The sequence below is a fragment of the Haliotis rubra genome, unplaced genomic scaffold (assembly GCF_003918875.1).
Source record: "Haliotis rubra isolate DU_JTF1 unplaced genomic scaffold, ASM391887v1 Scf372, whole genome shotgun sequence".
Taxonomy (NCBI): domain Eukaryota; kingdom Metazoa; phylum Mollusca; class Gastropoda; order Lepetellida; family Haliotidae; genus Haliotis; species Haliotis rubra.
In genome coordinates this window covers 210,525-232,825 of record NW_025767049.1, presented here as the reverse complement: position 1 = coordinate 232,825, position 22,301 = coordinate 210,525, and the positions used below count along the sequence as shown (strand labels likewise).

The 22,301-nt window shown below is 41.7% G+C and overlaps 2 protein-coding genes across 2 annotated transcripts in view; both read left to right on the top strand.

The window, feature by feature from the left end:
* The first annotated feature begins 14,084 nt into the window (after positions 1-14,084).
* Positions 14,085-17,144, top strand: LOC124285992 (cell surface sensor MSB2-like). The gene is made up of 5 exons (XM_046722308.1): positions 14,085-14,089; positions 14,274-14,474; positions 14,724-14,948; positions 15,699-16,121; positions 16,730-17,144. The coding sequence occupies exons 1-5, from the start codon at positions 14,085-14,087 to the stop codon at positions 17,142-17,144; spliced, it is 1,269 nt and encodes a 422-aa protein (XP_046578264.1).
* A 1,731-nt stretch (positions 17,145-18,875) lies between these two features.
* Positions 18,876-22,301, top strand: part of LOC124286005 — a 68,331-nt gene continuing 64,905 nt past the window's right edge. Inside the window, exon 1 of the mRNA XM_046722321.1 lies at positions 18,876-18,954. The gene's annotated coding sequence lies outside the window, so the exon portion shown is untranslated. The remainder of the gene's footprint in view (positions 18,955-22,301) is intronic.

Genomic DNA, 22,301 nt, shown 5'->3' with positions numbered 1-22,301 from the left:
TTGTATTTTGGCAATTCCAAATGACCAATGAACATAGCTGTAGCAATTTAGCAGCCACGTGACCATGTGAGTAATCTGAAATAATTGTCCCGCTTTTCTTCATAGTTAATGCGGAAATCGAGTTTTCTATAAATCTCTAATATAACCACATTCTGTGTGTTTACTGATCAAACAAGTTTATAAACTGATACACTTTCAATTGAAAACAATTTTAGATGCAATAAAGCACACTTGTACTAGTTCAGTGCATAATTTTGAATTGAAGAATTGTAAAATCCATTCCATTTTAGTAGCACCCATTAGCTTTTCCTGGAATTTAGCGAAGGGCCGACTGGTTTCCTTGAATCGGTTCCAGAGGTGTGTTCAGTAACAGTACAGCGAGTGCTGAGCGTTGTTACACCCAATTACAGCCTATAGTAATCACTGTGAGAATCCACACACCTGGCCCGGCAGTGACACTATACAGGACCATGTTTCCTCCGTGGGTCACCAGTATTTCATTTCTGGACATGGTTAGACATGACATGGAGATTTGATATGAAATGTCATATAATGGAGCTGGGAGTACCCTATTTGCGATGCGGGTACCGATCTCTAACAGATGGATGTATGGTCATTGTGATGCCCTTGAAATCAGCCTCACCCCTTCCCCCCCCTCAAATCATCCCATGTCCTCACTAAATTTCTGAATTTACCCAGGTGCCTCCAACGTTGCCTTATTAAAGGCTTTTCTTGTTTGTATTCATGTACAATTTGGACCTTAACTCAATCGAAAGACTTGAGTAATATTTGCCAAACACTCAGGACTGAGTACCTATATTTGAAAACTAACACAGCATTCATTTGGAGTAGTTGTAGGACATTAAAGTGTAAAGCACTCTGACGCCATTATCTTGATTTGTTTTTCTGGAATTGCCATGGAAGGACTTACTGTGAGGCTCGTGGACCACAATGTGCATGACTGAGCAAGGCCAATACAGTAGGTTAAACACAATTAAGTGATGGCTTATTTGTCTCTAGCGGATCAACAGAAATTACTCTTCGTGGAAACAAAACATGTTGACGTCTTTAATAAAAGTTCTTCCTCCTTGCATATTTAATTGGTGAACATGTCAGGAAGGAAGGATGACACTATATGGACGAGCAACTTCTTTATTACAGTGAGAGCGAATTTTCGGTGTAAGTTCTAACACTGTTACCAAGCAAGTGATGAACAGAATGAGGATAGAGAAGCATATATAAAGCTTAAGGAGATGTTTGTACAGCAAACTTGGGGATTTGGACTGCAATGTCATATGGGAGCTAGTTACAATAACAACACATTGTCTAGGTATATGGAAGCGTGAAGTCTGCAGTATAAACAAAAGGGATAGTGAAGCATGCAGTATAAAGAAGTTGTTCATCCATATATTTTCATCCTTCCTTATTGATCCAACTTCTAAATGCCTCTCAAAGAAGGTGAACCTGTCGTTGCTGAATGTCAATAGTTTGACCTTTCCTGTCATGTGCAGGTTTGTATCCTTAAGAAACTATTGCAGAGAATTTCATCTTACGATATATTGCGATGCCGAAACATATTGCGATATGTATTGCAAGAAGGGTTTTTTTTGGTAAAAACACACTACCAATAGTCGAGTCATTGCTTGATTTATAAAGCAAAATCACAACAAAATCACAATGCCTGATTAACCTTTAATAAAATAGTTCCATCTACCGTGAACATTTTCAACCAAAAATGTTTCCACACTGAAGCCTGTGCCCTTGTATTTGGTATCACAATAAATTGTTCGTTGTTTTGGGTCGCCATTTTAAAACAAACGCATGCCTTCCGGTGCGAAAAACCGACATATCCGAAAATTTCCGAGTTTTACGAAGTTTTCGAATGCATGTCAAAATACCGGTTTTCGATCCACGTATCGCAATAAGTATCGTTTTTGTCTGAACCGGTAAGCCGGTTATATTGCGCAGCCCTATAAAATACTGACTGCTTAGACTTACGGATAGATTGTCGCCTACTGAGGACTTCTTGTGACTTTGTTATATGTCCAAAAGCAGCCTCTGAAACGAGAGTCTTGAAAACAGCCCGTCATGAGTCAGTTGTGTCAGTTGTATTTTTATGAGCAGATAATCTCAAATTAGACAGTATCTGGTCTCGTTGTCAGTAGGTCAGGTGTTTGTAATTTTTATATGAAACCTTCATAAATCCGCACATGCAGCAAGCCACACCCACATACACGTTACTTCATGAATTCATTAAACCTGAACGCCATGAGCCAATACAAATTTATTACATTCTGTCAATATTTGTCATCCAGTAAGAAAATCTGCACTTATTTCAAGTTAAGAGACGTTCACAAACAATATTCCTAAGCATTATGAATCATTATTATCGAACAGCATCAAACCGTGACTGTTAAAAATGAAAATAATGCATTCAAAGTAATTCTAATTATCTGTGTATTTCAAGTGTAACTGATCCAGTAGATGGACATATTGGGGCGCATGTATCATGATAGGCCCATCGACCTGTAGTCGGTCTTTCAGTTATCCAAATTGTCATGTTCCGTGCCTCTTACTATGGCCGACAACTATGCAGTGTAGCGGAGCATAATTTGCAGACACTCATAAGCGATGACACCAGGTGTTCCGAAAGGGTAAGTATTCTCAGCCCTCTTGCTAGCACCTGTCGGTAGAACTCATACATACTACAACAAAGGCATCTCTAAGACCACATATTGACCACTTCGATCCCGCCTAGAAATAAAGAAACCGCACACTTCCGTAGGGATTCCAACACACAATAGGTTAACAGTTCAGCTTGCTCTTCGGCCAAGCCATGATGGAGACCGTGCTGCTACCGTATGTCACTCTGCAGACTATCGGCATCAAATCCAACCGCACTTATAGCTCTCAGTGCTATCAACCAGTGGTTCGTCTCAATCAGACTGCCTGTTTCCACTGCTCGTGATCACCGCAATGAAAACAGGCATTCTGTTACGTCCATAAGCATTTTGCATTTTAGACATTGAGAATCGGCACTTGTCATTCATGACTCCCAGTGCGTTAATGTCCTAGAATGGACGCCAAAACATTGGTAGTGTTAAGATCGAGTTTTGGCAAGGACCCATAATCTACAATTGACTGATCGTTCACGAAAGAGGTAGAAAGCCGTGCCAATTTACACTTACCAGAGGGGTACACAAAGTCCACAGTCTAGACTTCCATTTTTGTGGAAGTCGCGGTGGCTGAGCGGGTTAAGCAGCTGACTTTGAGTGGTGGCGATTAGGTGCCTGACTCTGAGGGTGTGGGTGTGGGTGTGGGTGTGGGTGTGGGTGTGGTTTCGAATTCCTGTTTTCTTATGGATATGGAGGGGGCTTATTCAATTTATTATTGCCATTACTACTTTGGTGAGACAAGTTGATTGAGGAGATATGTTGGAACACGTTGTTGAGGAGACATGTTGGTACATCTTGTTGAGGAGGCATGTTGGTACATCTTGTTGAGGAGGCATGTTGGAACATCTTGTTGAGGAGACATGTTGGTACACGTTGTTGAGGAGACATGTTGATGCATCTTGTTGAGGAGACATGTTGGTACACGTTGTTGAGGAGACATGTGGGTACAACTTGTTGAGGAGACATGTTGGTACAACTTGTTGAGGAGATATGTTCGTACATCTTGTTGAGGAGATATGTTGGTACACGTTTGTGAAGAGATATGTTGGTACACGTTTGTGAAGAGATATGTTGGTACATCGTTGTTGAGGAGTACACGTTGTTGAGGAGATATGTTGGTAGACATTGTTGAGGAGTTGGTATGTTGACAACACGTTGTTGAGGAGACATGTTGGTGAGGAGATATGTTGTTGAGGAGAATATGTTGGTACACGTTGTTGAGGAGATATGTTGGTACACGTTGTTGAGGAGATATGTTGGTACACGTTGTTGAGGAGATGTTGGAATACGTTGTTGAGGAGATATGTTAGTACACGTTGTTGAGGAAATGTATTGGAACACGTTGTTGAGGGGATATGTTCGTACATGTTGTTGAGGAGACACGTGGGTACACGTTGTTCAGGAGACATGTTGGTACACGTTGTTGAGAAGAAATGTTGATACACGTTGTTGAGGAGACATGTATATACCTTCTCAGTTAATAACCTGGTATGGAAAAACCTGTTGCCTTCTTCAGCTTTACCTACAAGCTTTGAGGGTGTGCAAAGATAGTCACATTGTAAAAGCAATACAAGGAAATACTGTACACTCCCTTTGACCACCCAATCCACAATTTAATTTCACTCTACGGAATTACTGAGCGTCTGTGAAATGTACATTCGCCCTACGCCTATACCACCCCACTGCAAGTGCGCTGATAAACTGTTGAATGATTAAGTAGATCGATATAAATGATTTGTCTAGTACCGCCCAGCGGTGAGATAAGGAAGATGGAAACCCTGTATTATGGCCACAATAATAAGGCGGGGCCAAGCTTCAGTGGTTGTCAGGATTGGTTCTGGGTACAAGCAATTACTTTAGCAAATGTAATTCATCAAGTAATTGTCTAAATGACTGGGGAACGTTTTGTGCGGAGAAGTGAAGATTGAAGCCTTTGTTGTCAGCTTGAAAATAATTACTGAAATGAGACAGAGTGACAAATGTGCAGAAATATTTCTTTGAAATAAGTTTTATGTTATTAAGAACCGTATCTAACAATAGGAAACCCCCCGTATTCATGATTGAAAAGGAATATGATGCATAATTCTCGAGCTTGGCTAAGAGCTCTTTCATGGATTTTGTGTAGGAGTATCAATAAAAGCGGAGACAGTCGAGGTACTTACGAAGGGCGTGCGTGTGCAATATTGACCATGTAATGATACATTGCTATATGTGAGGAAACATAAGTGTGCTGTTCACCTCGTCACGTTAGAACAAACTTTTGTAATGATTTACCGAAACGACATCGTTTGCTATAAATACACGTGTATGTTGTGTGTTCATGTAAATACTTTGTTCAATGGTTTGAGGCTACTGTCCTGCAAGTGTACTTATACCTTTCTATGGCTTTGACAATGAGTTCGTGGCGGCCTATAAATGTGCATGCATTGTGATATATTTGTTAGAAGCATTACAGAATACCGAGAGATGACATCACACAATTTCGCTCACAGTTTCATGACATACTATTTTTTCGCTTTTCTTTCAGTATTTGCAATTAACACTTAAAGTTGTGATAAAACCCGTTTTTCCTTGCAGAGGTTAAGGAATTGGTTTATCGACTCTATTTTTGTAGTTATCAGGTAAAATGGAAAAACATTGTAAAGAAATTGGACACACGCATTTTAATTATATTTCCTTTGAATTCAGTATACCTGGTTCAGCAGTGCCGCCACAAATGACAAAACACACGCGCACAAAATGTTGGGAATTAAATTGTATGATTGTACATGAATTTAGAACACTGATTATTCCATTCACAGCGTGAATTTCGCGCAAATACGCCAAAAAAGCGCAAGCGTATTTTTATGTACACCATAGCATGTTCGGAGAACGAGTCGAGATTTATAGTGAAACTCGACCAGGGGCGACAACTGGCTCACAAGACCGACTGTGTTACGAAACCTTGGTCAATCTCGAAGGTATATCTCACTCAGATATCCATGTTATATTGTTTACCTGGTTAAGCGTATAACTAGTTGTCGCTGTTTATGTTTAAGAACTCCTGCCTTTTTTGCAATGGACATATGTATATGTTACATCTGACCATTTTCTTAAACACACAGTGTATTAAAATAACTTCGGCTTTGGCAGCAAATGTCCGCTTGTTAGACGGATACATAAAGTACCTGGAGTAGACTTCTAGTTGCCATACTTCCATTTTAAAGACGCGGCGTTGGCTGAGTTGGCTAAATCGCTGACTGTATGCTGAATGGTACTCACCCAAAACGCTACTAGAATTTGTACATTATTGAGAAGAAGTAACCTAAACATACAGATGGTACATATGAGCTTCTGATGTTATTAAAGGCCTCAGTATCCTTTCCATATCAATAATACGTGGTTATGAATCACTATCAAATAGTCATGAGACCAAGGATTCGTGAAAGTTGAGCCCCACCCGTCATAAACACACGCAAAGGCTAGTCACATTTCCTGAAAGCTGTACTGTGGCTTGGAATGTGTAACCTTGATCAAACAACTTGTGAACAAGAGTCATATGACGCTCTTTGAAATCTTGGTAAAAGGAGTAATATGCTCGATTTAAATCAGTGAACTGTAAATACTAAAGGCTGGAGCTTCTGGGATGTTGCTTTTGTGGTTTTCTTTATGTCACTGAATCTATATGTAAAGATTTACACATGATCCACATGAGGATTTTCGGTGGCTAAATCAGGGGAAGGGATTTTGCTATTTGATGGTTGTTGCTGTGTTAATGGATATAAAAGATAGAACGGATTCGACAGTGAAATATTTGGTAGGGAAACTCCCTTGTGTTTTAGATCTTAAGTTCTTTGTGCATCTGGAACTGGTTTCTGCCTAATTTCTTTTGAAAACACTTATAATTGTTCGGACAAATCTACTATGACAGTTGTATTTTTACAAGCACATTTATTAAGAAAAACACCAGTTATGATACTAGTTCTTCGCAACAGGTGAGTCGATCACAAACACATGCAGGTGCAAACCAATTGTCCAGCTTCCACGCGAAACATTAGAACATGGTATTAGGCTTCAAGAAAAACTAAGAAGTTGCATCAGCCCTTGATCATTGTAATCTTCTTAAATATACTCTTGAGCAAATGCTAGCGCTCCTTAAAATCTCACACAGAATGTAGACGGGTCGGTTGGATTTCTGGGATTTTCCCATAGAAACAGTACGTCTAAATGTTAACATGAATATTTGTCTCAGGAGGTGAGTTTCTGTCTAACAGATTCGACCCGAGTCTCTGCCATACACATACCTGTGATATCATGCATATTTGTTTTGAATGAACCATTTTGCCCCCCAAAAATGCATAACGAAAGTCATGTTGAACGTGATGATTTGCGATGCACATGCATTAAACACGTGCCAGTTCACGTGACTAGGCTGATTAAATCAAGTAACCTGAATTGCCAATGGGAGATATTGACTATTGCGAAACAGCTTCACATGACACACTCGAGTGTTAAAGATGTAATGGTGTCTGTACTTGTTACTGTTTTTTGTTCGAATGTAGCTATTATCGTGTAGCACATATTGCACGTGGAATCTATTCCTGCATGGTGAACAATCATTATAGATGTAAACGTCGGATCAATGTTCCTTAAACATGACTTACTTATATATAAGACATGTTTATTGAGCTATTAGCACAACTGTAGGATATGTTTGAAAATGTTCGAGTAAACCCCTGGTAAACCTGCAAAGGAACCTAGTTGCACTGCCAATACGACTGTTATACAACATAATGTCAATACTACCTTCATTACGCACAGTGCCAACATGGCTGCCACCCGGCTCAGTGCCAATCAGGACCAATAAACACAATGTGAGTACAACAATCATTCAACACCACGTCTATACGACTGGCATTCAACGAGACAATTATTCATCAACACATTGTCAATGATTACAGTGTCCATTCGAGTGATCAACATTTGTCATTGAGTGTCATTCAACACAATGTCCATAAGATCATCATTCAATACGACATAGATACAGCCATCATTCAACACAATGTCCATACGACTGTCATTCAAAACGACATAGATAGAGCTGTCCTTAAACACAATGTCCATACGATTATCATTCAATGCGACATAGATACAGCCATCATTCAACACAATGTCCATACGACTGTCATTCAAAACGACATAGATAAAGCTGTCCTTAAACACAATGTCCATACGATTGTCATTCAATACGACATAGATACAGCCATCATTCAACACAATGTCCATACGACTGTCATTCAAAGCGACATAGCCAGAACTGCCCTTAAACACAATGTCTATACGATTATCATTCAATACGACATAGATACAGCCATCATTCAAAACAATGTCAATACGACTGTCATTCAAAGCGACATAGCCAGAACTGTCCTTAAACACAATGTACATACGACTGTCGTTCAACACGACATAGACAGAGCTGTCCTTAAACACAAAGTCCATACGACTGTCGTTCAACACGACATAGACAGAACTGTCCTTAAACACAATGTCCATACGACTGTCATTCAACACGACATAGACAGGGCTGTCCTTAAACACAATGTCCATGCGACTGTCATTCAATACGACATAGACAGAGCTGTCCTTAAACATAATGTCCATGCGACTGTCATTCAACACGACATAGACAGAACTGTCCTTAAACACAATGTCCATACGATTGTCATTCAAAGCGACATAGCCAGAACTGTCCTTAAACACAATGTACAAACGACTGTCATTCAACACGACATAGACAGGGCTGTCCTTAAACACAATGTCCATGCGACTGTCATTCAACACGACATAGCCAGAACTGTCCTTAACCACAATGTACATACGACTGTCGTTCAACACGACATAGACAGAACTGTCCTTAAACACAATGTCCATACGACTGTCGTTCAACACGACGTAGCCAGAACTGTCCTTAAACACAATGTCCATACGACTGTCATTCAACACGACATAGACAGAACTGTCCTTAAACACAAAGTCCATACGACTGTCATTCAACACGACATAGACAGGGCTGTCCTTAAACACAATGTCCATGCGACTGTCATTCAACACGACATAGCCAGAACTGTCCTTAAACACAATGTACATACGACTGTCGTTCAACACGACATAGCCATAACTGTCCTTAAACACAATGTCCATGCGACTGTCATTCAACACGACATAGCCATAACTGTCCTTAAACACAATGTCCATGCGACTGTCATTCAACACGACATAGCCATAACTGTCCTTAAACACAATGTCCATGCGACTGTCATTCAACACGACATAGCCAGAACTGTCCTTAAACACAATGTCCATACGGTTGTCATTCACAGTATCATAGATACAACCATCATTCGACACAATGTCCACACGACTGTCATTCAACGCGACATAGACAGAGCTGTCCTTAAACAAGGTCCATTGAATGACATGCAGTACAATCTTTCCAAGGGACTCTGATTCAACACAATTTTCAAACGACTCAATTGCCAGGTGATAATTAGTACAGATGACCTGACAGTTTGTCACAGTGTAACCAATCAATGCCTAAGATGATTAAAAATGTACAACCAGACTTTGACATACAATACGTGAGACTACCTTGTTATCTTGTAGGAATATGGATTATTTTGACAAGCTTCGATATTCCATTACTCAAATAGAAAGCGATATAATGTCAGTAACAAAATTGTCATTGACAACAAATATCGCGTGTGTTAATGAGAATATTCTCAAACACACCGAAGATATTACCGTTAAAGGTCATGGTATATTTAACACATTCAGCCATACCAAAGAACTGTGTGATTACTGTTCTTGGTTTGTGTCATCTCTGTCCTATTACTTTAATGTCTGCTTTATGAGACGATCCCTGACATGACAGTGAAACAACGCCAATGATATGTGAACAGAACCTGTAAACAGTTAGAAGAAAGCCGTCAGTTAGTCACGCTGTACTAGACAGCGTGTATATTTCATGTGTCAGTATCTGCTAAATAATGACGATTTCTGAGATACCAGATTGTATGAATGGTAATTATACATCATTCAGTAGACGGGGGTAGCCTTTTTTAGGGACCCACCGTTTGAAAAATAAATGAAACATTCATTGGTGCAAGAGGATTTGAAAAAAACATATATCATGGTTCTTAATTTAAATTTCAAAATATGTACTGAATTTCTCCAGTGTTTATACAAAACCCAAATCCCGTGTTCTTTCACTGGAGCTGTGTTGCGAACAGGAACCGATACTGCAAATATAGTAAGCTTGACATCATACTATAGTTATTCTACATAATTACAAATATTCTACTGTCAATACGAATGTTATTGCATAAATATGTGTTAAGGTTGATACGAATGTTACGCAGCAGATGTGTTACACCTGATAGGAATGTTGCACAACTTATAGATACGTTACAGCTGGTACGAATGTTGCACAACATATAGATGTGTTACAGCTGATACGAATATTACACTACACAGCTGTGTTACAGGTTATACGAATGTTACACAACATATAGGTGTGTTACAGCTGGTACGAACGTTGCACTGCAAATATATATGTGTTACAGCTGATACGAATGTTACACAACACATAGATATGTTACAGCTGATACGAATGTTGCACAACTTGTAGATGTGTTACATCTGGTACGAATGTTGCATTGCATATAGATGTGTTACATCTGGTACGAATGTTGCATTGCATATAGATGTGTTACAGCTGGTACGAGTGTTGCGCTCCATATAGATGTTTTACAGCTGATACGAATGTTGCACTACATATAGATGTGTTACAGGCAATCCAAATGTAACACTGAGAATATATGGATGTGTTACACTGATACGAGTGTTTTACAAATGCATGTAATAAGAATGTTGCACTACATATAGACGTGTTGCAGGTGATTCAAATGTAACACTTATAATATATGCACGTGTTACAGTCAACACAGGTTATGCAAGTGTTGCAATACACTTAGATGTTTTACAGCTGATACGAATGTTGCACTACGTATAGATGTGTTACAGGCAATAAAAATGTAACACTGAGAATATATGTGGGTGTTACAATCAACACAGCTGATACGAATGTTGCACTACATATAGATGTGTTACAGGCAATACAAATGTAACACTGATAATATATGTGGGTGTTACAATCAACACAGCTGATGCGAATCTTGCTTTACACATAAATGTGTTACAGACTATACGAATGTTTGGTAAGTCTATTTCTTGCTTCCAAGTTGACTATTATGTTACCATAAATTCGCTTGTTACATCGTCTACGTACGTTACAAAAGATAAGCAGGTACCCATGTTACAGTGTATATTTACTTCATGGTGGAGACACTGTTCTCAATGAATAGATACTGTATTACTGTTTTTTACCGTGAATATGAATGATACAGAGAATATGTACTAGCACCATCACAGAATGTAAAACGAAAATTTGATACGCAAATCGATACGCATGTTAGAGTACATACTCATAGCCACATTCGCGCGTAAATATATCAGATGGAGAGGTAATCGATATATTCCTTTCGTCAGTGAAAATACATTTCCCGAACTGCTTCATACCAGGGACAAAAGCTCTCTTCTTGCTAATTATCTCTGAACGCCTTTCACTCGCATGCAATCAACCTTTGACCAAAAATAGATATGTTTTTAATGTTTGCGTTTAATGTCGATACAAACGACTCAAGTGTTTGGTTTTTGGTATGGCACAAAAGACGCAGGCCAGGTCCCAATGGCAATGGAATTCCGTTTAGTTGCGCCACTGAATGGTTTTCATTCGCCAGTCTTGTGGGCAATACATTTACTGACACAAGTGGATGGTGATGGTCGAGGGCGGAAACTAGAAACAAAAGGCTTTCTTCTCGCTGCCTAATGATGTGTGTTGATTGTGTTATCAAAGCGGAACCATAAATTCTATGCTGTTCTAATTGCATTTACAGGAGAGGGAGTTCATGGTTGATGCTACAATAGAAACCCGGTACCCAGTAAATAACTAAACACTAAGTTATTTAAGTTTAAACGATATTATCAGCGCGAGTAAATGTAGTGAGCGACGTGGTATTGGATTGAAGGGGGAGGTTACAAGAGAATGAACATGTGGATACGCCAAAGGCGCTTTTTGCTCAGTGTCTTGATTTGCCCCCGGGTACACTGAAATCGGACCTCGGTTTATTTCAGTTCGTACATTTGCTATGTTCACATAATTTCATCGATCATATTGTCCTAGCAACTGATTACAGTCACACACTCTGTTTACACTGGTGCTGATCACCAAAATATGGGTTTCCAGGACTGATTAACCATTTATTGTTGCCTTTGCGACAAGAGTGCAGTTACAATTAAATGAAACAAATTAAAGCAATCTATGTAGACATAATTTCAGCTGTAACTTAGAATTGTCACAGGACTTGATTCCTCTCATTTCTGATGGAAGGTCATTCCAGAGCATTGTTGCAGCAGTTCTGAATGCCCTTAGTCCATATCCCTTCAGTCTGTAAGATGTTCACAAATTAGTTTATTAAGGTATGGTGGAGCTGTGCCCTCGCGGCACCTGAACGTCAAGCACAGTATCTTATACTTGGTCCTGGCTTCTACAGGACGCCAGTGACGGGTTCTGAGAACCGGAGTGATGTAGCTCATCCCTGAAACCTGATAGGTGTGAAAACGGTGGAACATGGAGGCAGGGGGTGCCTTGATACAATATAAACCCATTCATGAAGACATTGGTTCAAAGATAACACTATAAATGCCATTTATGCTTTATTCGCACAAACATGATTTTTCATTTGTGTAAGCGTTGATCAATAATAAAGGCTTAAAATACATGCCTAATTTGGCTTCTTCTTCCATTGGCAAACTAACATATTGCTGTAGATGTTTGTGTATTGTTCCTTTGGACTTTTGCAATAATCTATATGATCACATGAGCTCCCATGTAAAGGTACTGTTTTCCCTAATTAAGTATATTTTTTAAATCCAAATACCAGTTATTTCTATAATTGGTTAACAACACGTGTAACGCTCACTGCAGAGTCAAAGGCCAAAAAGAAATTCTTTTCGATTATAAATAGTACTATAGCATACCACAGTTTTCAAATTTACATGGAGCAATACACAATGAAATGTGGAGATATGTATCGTTTACCAGTCAATGTTGCACAGTGCCATTAACAATGCAAGGCCTAGACGCAGTCTATCATTGGTCGGACAATGTTACACAGTGCCATTAACAATGCAAGGCCTAGACGCAGTCTATCATTGGTCGGACAATGTTGCACAGTGCCATTAACAATGCAGTGCCTAGACGCAGTCTATCATGGGTCAGACAATGTTGCACAATGCCATTAACAATGCAGTGCCTAGACGCAGTCTATCATTGGTCAGACAATGTTGCAGAGGGCCATTGACAAAGCAACGTGTAGACAGCATCTATCAGTGGCCAGTAGATGTTGGAGAGATACATAAACAAGGAAAGGGATTGACAGTATCTATCAGTGGCTAGTAGAAGGGATTGACAGCATCTATCAGTGGCTAGTAGAAGGGATTGACAGCATCTATCAGTGGCCAGTAGATGTTGGAGACAGACATGAACAAAGAAACCCTTTGACAGCATCTATCAGTGGCCAGTAGATGTTGTAGACAGACATGAACAAGGAAACCCGTTGACAGCATCTATCAGTGGCCAGTAGATGTTGTAGACAGACATGAACAAGGAAACCCGTTGACAGCATCTATCAGTGGCCAGTAGATGTTGTAGACAGACATGAACAAGGAAACCCGTTGACAGCATCTATCAGTGGCCAGTAGATGTTGTAGACAGACATGAACAAGGAAACCCGTTGACAGCATCTATCAGTGGCCAGTAGATGTTGTAGACAGACATGAACAAGGAAACCCGTTGACAGCATCTATCAGTGGCCAGTAGATGTTGTAGACAGACATGAACAAGGAAACCCGTTGACAGCATCTATTAGGGCCAGTAGATGCTGTAGAGAGACAATAAACAAGGAAACGCTTTGACAGTTTCTATCACTAACCAGTTAATTGTGCTGAGAAAGCAACTGCTGTTGCTAATGCATTTGACAACCTATATCAACCCCCAAGCCCTCTGTTGCCGGAATACGGACTATGTGGGTTATGAATTAGTCGCCTAGTCCAGCGTTAATGCCAGGAGATCGACAATCAAGATAACGTAATCCACACTGTTAAGTTTATTTAAGTTAGGAGAGTGTTCTGGTGGCAGTGTACAGAGCGACTATAGACAGGAAAGAGTTGCCTTATATTCAAGATTGATTTAACACTGAATTTTAGCTTGAAACAATTCATCAATTTACTTTCTCATTATCTACCAATATGTCGTATATTCCAAAAGCTTCAGCCTTTGGTGTTTACATTTCTGAGAAATGGTGTTTTGCTTGTTACTAACATGTCTACTCAACAAAGTGTCCCAACAGGCTCCCCAACTAGGTGTCCCAACAGTCTCACCAACTAGGTGTAACATCAGTCTCTTGAACAAGGTGTCCCAACAGTCTCCCCCACTAGGTGTCCCAACAGTCTCTCCAACAAGGTGTCCCAACAGTCTCCTCAACAACGTGCCCCAAACAGTCTCCCCAACAAGGTGTCCCAACAGTCTCCCCCACTAGGTGCCCCAACAGTCTCCCCAACAAGGTGTCTCAACAGTCTCCTCAGCAAGGTGCCCCAACAGTCTCCTCAACAAGGTGCCCCAACAATCTCCCCCACTAGGTGCCCCAACAGTCTCCCCAACTAAGTGTCCCTACACTCTCCCCAACTAGGTGTCCCAACAGTCTCCTCAACTAGGTGTCCCAACAGTCTCCTCAACAAGGTGTCCCAACAGTCTCCCCCACTAAGTGTCCCAACAGTTTCCACTCTAGGTGCCCCAAAAGTCTCCTCAACAAAGTGTCCCAACAGTCTCCTCAACTAGGTGTCCCAACAGTCTCCCCATCAAGGTGTCCCAACAGTCTCCCCCACTAGGTGTCCCTACAGTCTCCTCAACAAGGTGCCCCAACAGTCTCCCCATCAAGGTGTCCCAACAGTCTCCCCCACTAGGTGTCCCAACAGTCTCCCCATCAAGGTGTCCCAACAGTCTCCCCCACTAGGTGACCCTACAGTCTCCTCAACAAGGTGCCCCAACAGTCTCCCCATCAAGGTGTCCCAACAGTCTCCCCCACTAGGTGTCCCTACAGTCACCCCATCAAGGTGCCCTAACAGTCTCCCCCACTAGGTGTCCCTACAGTCTCCTCGACAAGGTGCCCCAACAGTCTCCCCATCAAGGTGTCCCAACAGTCTCCCCCACTAGGTGTCCCTACAGTCTCCCCAACAAGGTGCCCCAACAGTCTCCTCGACAAGGTGTCCCTACAGTCTCCCCATCAAGGTGTCCCAACAGTCTCCCCCACTAGGTGTCCCTACAGTCTCCTCAACAAGGTGCCCCAACAGTCTCCCCATCAAGGTGTCCCAACAGTCTCCCCCACTAGGTGTCCCTACAGTCTCCCCAACAAAGTGTCCCAACAGTCTCACCAACTAGGTGCCCCAACACTCTCCCCCACTAGGTGCCCCAACAGTCTCCCCCACTAGGTGTCCCTACAGTCTCCTCGACAAGGTGCCCCAACAGTCTCCCCATCAAGGTGTCCCAACAGTCTCCCCCACTAGGTGTCCCTACAGTCTCCTCAACAAGGTGTCCCAACAGTCTCCCCCACTAGGTGTCCCTACAGTCTCCCCATCAAGGTGTCCCAACAGTCTCCCCCACTAGGTGTCCCTACAGTCTCCCCATCAAGGTGTCCCAACAGTCTCCCCCACTAGGTGTCCCTACAGTCTCCTCAACAAGGTGTCCCAACAGTCTCCCCCACTAGGTGTCCCTACAGTCTCCCCATCAAGGTGTCCCAACAGTCTCCCCCACTAGGTGTCCCTACAGTCTCCTCAACAAGGTGTCCCAACAGTCTCCCCCACTAGGTGTCCCTACAGTCTCCCCATCAAGGTGTCCCAACAGTCTCCCCCACTAGGTGTCCCTACAGTCTCCCAACTATGTGCCCCAACAGTCTCCCAACTAGGTGCCCCAATTATTCATCTTAAAAAAGTTGTCGACTTAAAACGACTTAAGGTGTCCCAACAGTCTCCCCCACTAGGTGTCCCTACAGTCTCCCCAACAAGGTGCCCCAACAGTCTCCTCGACAAGGTGCCCCAACAGTCTCCCCATCAAGGTGTCCCAACAGTCTCCCCCACTAGGTGTCCCTACAGTCTCCTCAACAAGGTGCCCCAACAGTCTCCCCATCAAGGTGTCCCAACAGTCTCCCCCACTAGGTGTCCCTACAGTCTCCCCAACAAAGTGTCCCAACAGTCTCACCAACTAGGTGTCCCTACAGTCACCCCATCAAGGTGCCCCAACAGTCTCCCCCACTAGGTGTCCCTACAGTCTCTTTGACAAGGTGCCCCAACAGTCTCCCCATCAAGGTGTCCCAACAGTCTCCCCCACTAGGTGAACCTACAGTCTCCTCAACAAGGTGTCCCAACAGTCTCCCCCACTAGGTGTCCCTACAGTCTCCCCATCAAGGTCTCCCAACAGTCTCCCCCACTAGGTGTCCCTACAGTCTCCTCAACAAGGTGTCCCAACAGTCTCCCCCACTAGGTGTCCCTACAGTCTCCCCATCAAGGTGTCCCAACAGTCTCCCCCACTAGGTGTCCCTACAGTCTCCTCAACAAGGTGTCCCAACAGTCTCCCCACTAGGTGTCCCTACAGTCTCCCATCAAGGTGTCCCAACAGTCTCCCCCACTAGGTGTCCCTACAGTCTCCCAACTATGTGCCCCAACAGTCTCCCAACTAGGTGCCCCAATTATTCATCTTAAAAAAGTTGTCCACTAGGTGCCCCAACAGTTTCCACTCTAGGTGCCCCAACAGTCTCCTCAACAAAGTGTCCCAACAGTCTCCTCAAGTAGGTGTCCCTACAGTCTCCCCATCAAGGTGTCCCAACAGTCTCCCTCACTAGGTGTCCCAACAGTCTCCCAACTAGGTGCCCCAACAGTCTCCCAACTAGGTGCCCCAACAGTCTCCTGAACAAGGTGCCCAAACAGTCTCCTCAGCAAGGCGCCCAAACAGTATCCTCAACAAGGTGTCCCAACAGTCTCTTCAACAAGGTGTCCCAACAGTCTCCTCGACAAAGTGTCCCAACAGTCTCCCCCACTAGGTGCCCCAACAGTCTCCTCAGCAAGGCGCCCCAACAGTCTCCTCAACAAGGTGCCCCAACAGTCTCCTCAACAACGTGCCCCAACAGTCTCCTCGACAAGTTGTCCAAACAGTCTCCCCAACTAGGTGTCCCAACAGTCTCCCCAACAAGGTGTCCCAACAGTCTCCCCAACTGTGTCCAACAGTCTCCCCAACAAGGTGTCCCAACAGTCTCTTAAACAAGGTGTCCCAACAGTCTCCCCCAACTAGGTGTCGAAACACTCTCCCCAACAAGGTGTCCCAACAGTCTCCCCAACTAGGTGTCCCATCAGTCTCTTAAACAAGGCGTCCCAACAGCCTCCCCAACAAGGTGTCCCAACAGGCACCTCAACAAATTTTCCCATCAGCCTACTCAACAAGTTGTTCCCTCAAAAATGTAAAAATACTAACATATATATCTACTCATCAAGGTGCCACTCGTGATCCAACGAAATTGAGAAACGTCCAAACCAAGTGGGAAACATATTAACATTAAGAACCTCCACTCACCAAACATAACGTCATCACTAGAGAATATTCAGTCTTGGTCATTTGGACCTCAACGGAAAAACAGTGGTGAATAGTTATTTTTGGATCACCGAAATATCAGTGATGACACGGCCTTCGCGGAACGGTATATGGCATAGAATTCATTTATTCATCTATGCAATCGAAGGGCAGGTCAAATCAGTTTAGTAGTCTATTTGGAAGACACTCAAACGATTGTAGAATATTTGACACGTTACTAAGTCTTGTCAACATGATACGTTATGCTATATCATCCATCTCTGTTCATTTCATCGGAGAACATCTCACCCCACCCCATTCATCTCACCATCCGCCTATTTTTCGTACATCTCACCTCACCCCATCATCTCACAATCCACGTCTTAAACCTCACCCCATCAAACTCACCATCTATTTCGTACATTTTAGCTCGATCCATCTATTTCGTAATCCTCCACTCCGTAAATCTTACCTCATCCCATCATCTGACTATTCACTTAGAACTTTATCTTTACCCCATCTATCTATCTCACCATCCACTTCGTACATCTCACCTCACCCCATCATCTCACAATCCACTTCTTACACCTCACCACATCAATCTCACAATCCGACTCACAACTCGACCCATCTATTTCGCAATCCTCCACTCCGTAAATGCCACCTCATGTGCCATCCTTCTGACTATTCACTTAAAACTTTAACTTCACCCCATGTATCTATCTCACCATCTACTTCGTACATCCCACCTCATCCCATCCATCTGACTATTCACTTAGAACTTTACCTCACCATCCACTTCGTACTTCTCATCTCATCTCTTTCGTCTCACCATCCACGTTGTACAATTTCCCTCAACCCGTCCATTTCACCACGTACTTAGTACACCTCACTTCATCCAATCGATCTCGCCACTTCGTAATCTCTTCACGACCCCTTCCGTATCCCCATCCTCCACATCGAACATCTCAGACCCCATTAACCATCTCACCAACAATCTATTCATACATCTCAATTCATCTCACCCATCTCACCACAATGTCGTACATCTCACCCCACCCTATCCATCTCACCATTCTCCACTTCGTACGTCTCACCTCATTTATTCCATCTCACCATCTTTCACGTCGTCCCTCTCACTTCACCCCATCAATCACGCCATCCCCCACCTCGACATCTCACCCTCCGTCTTCCTGAAATGTTCACCCCACCCATCGCCTGCTCCACAAGTCTGCTTCGCGTTTTGACCTTAGTCTCCAACCACCGTCACCCTGATACACCCCACCATCGTCCACTGTGCTCCCCAAACCGCTCAAGTCTTTATGGCTGTTAAACTGCTGTTCTGACGTACCTGTGTGAAGTCAGTGTTCGATATATCGATCTTGCCTCTGCCTTCCCCATCGGCGTCTGTATCAACATCAGTAGTGGCTGTAAGCGTTGAGGGAACATCACCTCTTTACCTGTATGGCGGGACAACGCTCAAGGAAGCTGTGGTAGCGAGAGGTAAGTTGCAACACGCGGTTACAGATTTACAAGGGTTGATTAGGGGTTTTAGTTTATTTCTTGATTTTGCAAGGCTACCGATCAACAGACTTATAAAGTGTGAGATGTATAGTCTTTATATCACGTAGCAAAACAAAGCAAACATATGTTTCTTATCTGACAAATCAGAGCAGTGAAAAAAATATTGTTACTTTCATTACAGGTTTTATCATTTCACCAACTAGTGAATCATTATTTTTTTGTTAACTTCACTATTAATTTGACATATCTTAATATGACTTAGGATAATCTTATTAAGTTCCGTTTTACTTAGGCTACTGGTTACAGGTTTCAAACCATGAAAAATCAACTGTGGCCTGATACATTTAATATATTCAAAACTTAATAATTGTGACTTTAGGTCTACGCCTAAATGTTGCGACTATTGGTACTTTGTTTGATCACATTAATGTTTTTGATAGGCACGAGAATATAGAAAAGAAAGCGTTTGATAACGATTCTACCTAAGGTTGTAACTAGAAGATTGATAGGGATCCAGCATATGTACAGCTGCATTAATTTCTGTGATGTCCTTGTATAGCTATATTAATTTCTGTGACGTCCTTGTATAGCCATATTGAGTTCTTCGATGTCCTTATATATCTATATTGAGTTCTGTGATGTCCTTGTATAGCTATATGAAGTTCTGTGACGTCCTTGTATAGCTATATTAAGTTTTATGACGTCCTTGTATAGCTATATTAAGTTCTTCGATGTCCTTGTATAGCTATATTAATTTCTGTAACGTCCTTGTATAGCTTTATTGAGCTCTGTGACGTCCTTGTATAGCTATATTAAGCTTTGTGACGTCCTTGTATAGCTATATTAAGTTTTGTGACGTATTTGTATAGCTATCGTTTTGGTGACGTCCTTGTATAGCCATATTGAGTTCTGTGACGTCCTTGTATAGCTATATTACGTTTTGTGACGTCCTTGTATAGCTATATTGAGTCCATCGATGTCCTTGTATATCTATATTGCGTTCTGTGACGTCCTTGTATAGTTATATTGAGTTCTTCGATGTCCTTGTATATCTATATTGAGTTCTGTGATGTCCTTGTATAGCTATATTAGGTTTGTGACGTCCTTGTATAGCTATATTGAGTTCTGTGACGTCCTTGTATAGCTATATTAAGTTTTATGACGTCCTTGTATAGCTATATTAAGTTCTTCGATGTCCTTGTATAGCTATATTAATTTCTGTAACGTCCTTGTATAGCTTTATTGAGCTCTGTGACGTCCTTGTATAGCTATATTAAGCTTTGTGACGTCCTTGTATAGCTATATTAAGTTTTGTGACGTATTTGTATAGCTATCGTTTTGGTGACGTCCTTGTATAGCCATATTGAGTTCTGTGACGTCCTTGTATAGCTATATTACGTTTTGTGACGTCCTTGTATAGCTATATTAAGTTTTGTGACGTCCTTGTATAGCTATATTGCGTTCTGTGACGTCCTTGTATAGCTATATTGCGTTCTGTGACGTCCTTGTATATCTATATTGAGTTCTGTGACGTCCTTGTATAGCTATATTGAGTTTTGTGACGTCCTTGTATAGCTATTTTCAGTTTTGTGACTTCCTTGTATAGCTATATTGAGTTCTGTGATGTCCTTGTATAGCTATATTAAGTTTTGAGACGTCCTTGTATAGCTATATTAAGTTATGTCACGTCGTTTTATAACATATTAATCCCTATTACTTCTTGTGGACCTGTATTACTTTGTACAGCTTTAATGGGTTATCACGTCATTGTTGAGCTGTATTAAGTTCTATTGCGTCGTTGTACATGTGTATTAAGTTCTAGCATGATATTTTACAGCTGCTTTAAGTTCCATTTCTTCGCTGTATTGGTTTAACAACTTCTTACAATGCGTTGTAGTTCAAGCACGTCATGTTCTACTTCATCTTGTTCTCTGTGTTCAGATGCCGTTCGCAATGCCCGAGCATGCTGTATAAATCTTGGAATCGCATTGCATAACTGTATTATTTTTCTATATTGGCGTGGCATTGTATATATGAGTATGTAGGTCCTAGCGTGTCATTGTATATATGAGTATGTACGTCCTAGCGTGTCATTGTATATAGGTGCATGTACGTCCTTGCATAACTGTATTATTTTTCTATATTGGCGTGGCATTGTATATATGAGAATGTACTGCCCAGCATGGCATTGTATACATGAGAAGGTACGTCCTAGCGTGTCATTGTATATAGGTGTATGTACGTCCTAGCGTGTCATTGTATATAGGTGTATGTACGTCCAAGCGTGACATTGTATATAGGTGTATGTACGTCCTAGCGTGACATTGTATATATGAGTAGGTACGTCCTAGCGTGTCATTGTATATAGGTGTATGTACGTCCTAGCGTGACATTGTATATAGGTGTATGTACGTCCAAGCGTGACATTGTATATATGAGTAGGTACGTCCTAGCGTGTCATTGTATATATGAGTAGGTACGTCCTAGCGTGTCATTGTATATAGGTGTATGTACGTCCTAGCGTGGCATTGTATATATGAGTGTGTACTGCCAAGCATGGCATTGAATACAGACATAAGTACGTGTTAGGGTCACATTGCACAAATTTAATATGTTTTAGTATAGCTGCATTACGTTTTTAACTGTGGAATGTTGACAAGACTTTTGATAGCAATACCAACCACCTCGGTACCAATGGCAAACAATATGGAGATTATTACACGTCTGATCAGTACCAAAATAATATAAGCAATACCCTACCGCACAAGTCAAGGTGAAAATGAGAAGATGCAACAATTATTATAACCAGTTTAAACATTACTGGATTGCAATGCGTTAACATACATATAGGTGACAAAACCTTTTTCATACCCCATAAGAAAACGGAGCTCCTTCTGATGTTCCGAGCATGTGTAAATCAAATTATGATGCTAAAATATACGGAGATCTCTCTGAGAATGTAATTTGTTTTCATAATTAAAGTAGAGTGTACACTGCGGGTGGTAACAAAGTCGACAAGAACGACTAAACGGAACTGATAGTTGCAGAAATAACTACCTACTATGTTTCTATTTCACTGGGTTTTTCATGGTAACAAATGGGTGCAGTAGAAAGTCAATGTATCGACCACTGTGTCATCAAGGTTATTATAGCAACTTGTCGTTAATATACATATTAAGATATATAGAATGGGGTAGGGGTGGATGGGAGGAGGGAGAGGATTATGTTTCAACTTAGACTTTCGTACACACTAATGGTTGCGATAATCTTTCTTTTGGCATTAAGCCCATTTCACTTCACCCTAAACAGACTCACCGGTCGGAATG

What these genes read in the sequence shown, in the direction of transcription:
- LOC124285992 (XM_046722308.1), top strand. An exon ending in CCAACAATCTCCCCCACTAG is followed by an intron (nt 14,475 to 14,723) that starts GTGCCCCAACAG and finishes CTCCCCCACTAG; the next exon opens with GTGTCCCTACAGTCTCCTCA. An exon ending in CCTACAGTCACCCCATCAAG is followed by an intron (nt 16,122 to 16,729) that starts GTGCCCCAACAG and finishes CTCCCTCACTAG; the next exon opens with GTGTCCCAACAGTCTCCCAA.